The sequence below is a fragment of the Poecilia reticulata genome, linkage group LG12 (assembly GCF_000633615.1).
Source record: "Poecilia reticulata strain Guanapo linkage group LG12, Guppy_female_1.0+MT, whole genome shotgun sequence".
Classification (NCBI taxonomy): domain Eukaryota; kingdom Metazoa; phylum Chordata; class Actinopteri; order Cyprinodontiformes; family Poeciliidae; genus Poecilia; species Poecilia reticulata.
The window spans coordinates 21,149,297-21,151,637 of NC_024342.1; the positions used below are offsets into that span (position 1 = coordinate 21,149,297).

The following is a 2,341-nucleotide window of genomic DNA, read 5'->3' on the forward strand; positions in this document are numbered from 1 at the left end:
TTTTTTTTTCCCATTTGTTGGAACAGTTAGGTGCAGAAAAAGGTTTTCTTTGGTTTCGATTTGTTAATAAATAGAAAAAGTCTCAAGTGTCCATTTTTTTTATCTTAAAATGTTCTTAAAGCCTTTGGCTGCCTCTAACCAGGCCGAAATCTCCAGCCTGGGTTTGGAAAGGAGCAGGGGCTGCTGACTGACGCCTTTGCTTTGGTTTGGTTTCATTTTTTGGTTTAATAGCTTGAGTGAAAGATGATTGATGAGGTGATGGACGGATGGACAGACGTCTGAAACGGGTTTTCTTGAGGTTGTTGGTATTTGGACCAATCTGCTGAATTTATGGCTGACGACCATTTAAATGAGTTAGTTGCAGCTTTGGGAGCCGTTTTCTGGTTTCCACTGACCCTCAGGAGGGACGGACCGGCCAGGCATCGTCTTTAGATTGTCCTCTTTAACTATTACAAAGGCCCTGATCTGCCTGGCTGGTCAGTCCTCCGTTGGGTCCAGGTGGTTTACCGTTCGTACTRGTTGTGTTTTTACTGGTTTTCTTTGTGATGGCAGTCAGAATCTTACATAAATATCTCTAATCTGCAGTTGGAAACCAGTTCATAAGAGTAAGTTAGATGACTCAGACAATCTTGTTTCACAAATTTCAGTTTTGCTTTAGCAAAATGGTTCGGGAATGTTTAATTCTGCTGTGGTGATTGGTGGGAGGAGCTGCCATCACTTCCCTGAATGATGCTGCGATGGTAAGCTAGCGTTAGCCTGTAGTTAACGGGGAACATTTAGGAAATGACTCTTTAAAGTTGTGTTTTACTTCAGAAACCATCTCTGGATGCGTTTGAGGACTTCACGGCGTGTTTGTGACGCGCACCGAATGGACTTCAGCCACTGTTTAGAAAATAAATGGCATCCTGAGTTTTCTAAGATGCGAAGCCCACTCGGGTCGGCCGTCGGCTCCGGTTCTATTGCAAAGAAAATGTGCTTCAAGATTGTGCTCACTCACATGTAGTTTATACCACCTAACCTAACGCTAAGGGTTCTGATGAAGCTCGAGCTGAAYGTTGTKKGGTCGTCCCATGAATGTTTGTGCTTGCATATTTCGGCACCACCTTCTTTAAAGAGTCAAATCTGAACGCTGATTTTGAGGTGAAGAATTGTCGTTAAGGTGAAAACTATCGTCTATCTTTGGTTTGGTGAAAGTTCAAGTCCCCTCAGACCCAAACTGTCTATTGCTTGAACTGTTGAACTGAAACCCAACTCCTGATTGGACCGTTGAGGAGAACAGAAGAGAAAACGTCCCAGAGCGTCTCTCACATTCTGCAGTCATAAAGCTGTCCTTGGTTTCGTGTTTGGTTGTTTCCTAGCTTATATTGCATAATAGAAAACACACATTGTCTTCTAGTCTTTGGTTTTTGGGCTAGTGTGTCAGCCTAAAGGAGACATCAGCGGTGGACAGTTGAAGATTTAGAAGGTTTTCCCCTCCAAAGTGAGGTTTTGTATGTTTTTAATGAGTTTACCCTCCAGCTTTCTTTATGTTTACGATAAATTTGCAGAAGGCGATTTGGCTACAAGTCGTGGCAGTGAGCAGCCCCTCTCTCTGTTTGTACCCTCAAGGAAAGGAAAAAAAGAAAATCGTGTAAAAAGTTTAAGTTTCGCTTCAACCGGACGAAACCTTGACCCCCCCTGACCCCGGTTTGTCCCCGTATCTCCGTTTTTCCGGCTCCCYGTCTTCTATCATGCTTTGGTACAAGTGCTGGACGCCGAGGACTGGCCGCCGGGGCTGGCGCCGTCGTCTGTCCATTTGTCCAGGCTGCGGCGGCGGGCGTTCATGAAGAAGTTGCTGACTGTGGTGAGTTCGAGGCCCAGCTGCTGCGAGATGGTGAGCTGCATCTCTTTGGACGGCCGCTTGTTCTCCTTGAAGATGGCCAGCAGGGTGCGCCGCTGCAGGTCGGTGAAGACCAGCCGCGACTTCTTTGGTGTGTTGTTGCGATCCTTCCCCGTGTCCTGCTCCTTCCGCTTGCATGCTGGGAAACAAAACACCAGGGAGGAAGTCAGGGTTTGGAGAAGAGGAAAATTAAAGTTACTGTTTGTTTTAAGAAGAAATTAAGAATTTGATATTTTCTGGCATAAATATTTGTTATTCAGTCACGTAAGTAAAAACAGRTTCCCGCATTTTTTCACCCTAAATTCTTTGAAGAATCAATCAATCAATCAAATTTTATTTGTATAGCACATTTCAGCAGCAAGGCATTTCAAAGTGCTTCACATAATTAAAATAAAAACAGGATGTGACATTGAATAAACAGCTGGAAAGACAAAGAAAAATTTTTTTTATAAAGAAAAAGGT

The 2,341-nt window shown here is 44.0% G+C and overlaps 1 protein-coding gene across 1 annotated transcript in view; it reads right to left on the bottom strand.

The window, feature by feature from the left end:
• Positions 1-45: 45 nt before the first annotated feature.
• onecut2 (one cut homeobox 2) overlaps positions 46-2,341 on the bottom strand; it is a 48,021-nt gene continuing 45,725 nt past the window's right edge. Inside the window, exon 2 of the mRNA XM_008424565.2 lies at positions 46-2,018. Within this exon, the coding sequence (XP_008422787.1) occupies positions 1,729-2,018 (290 nt within the window). The 3' untranslated portion in view covers positions 46-1,728. The remainder of the gene's footprint in view (positions 2,019-2,341) is intronic.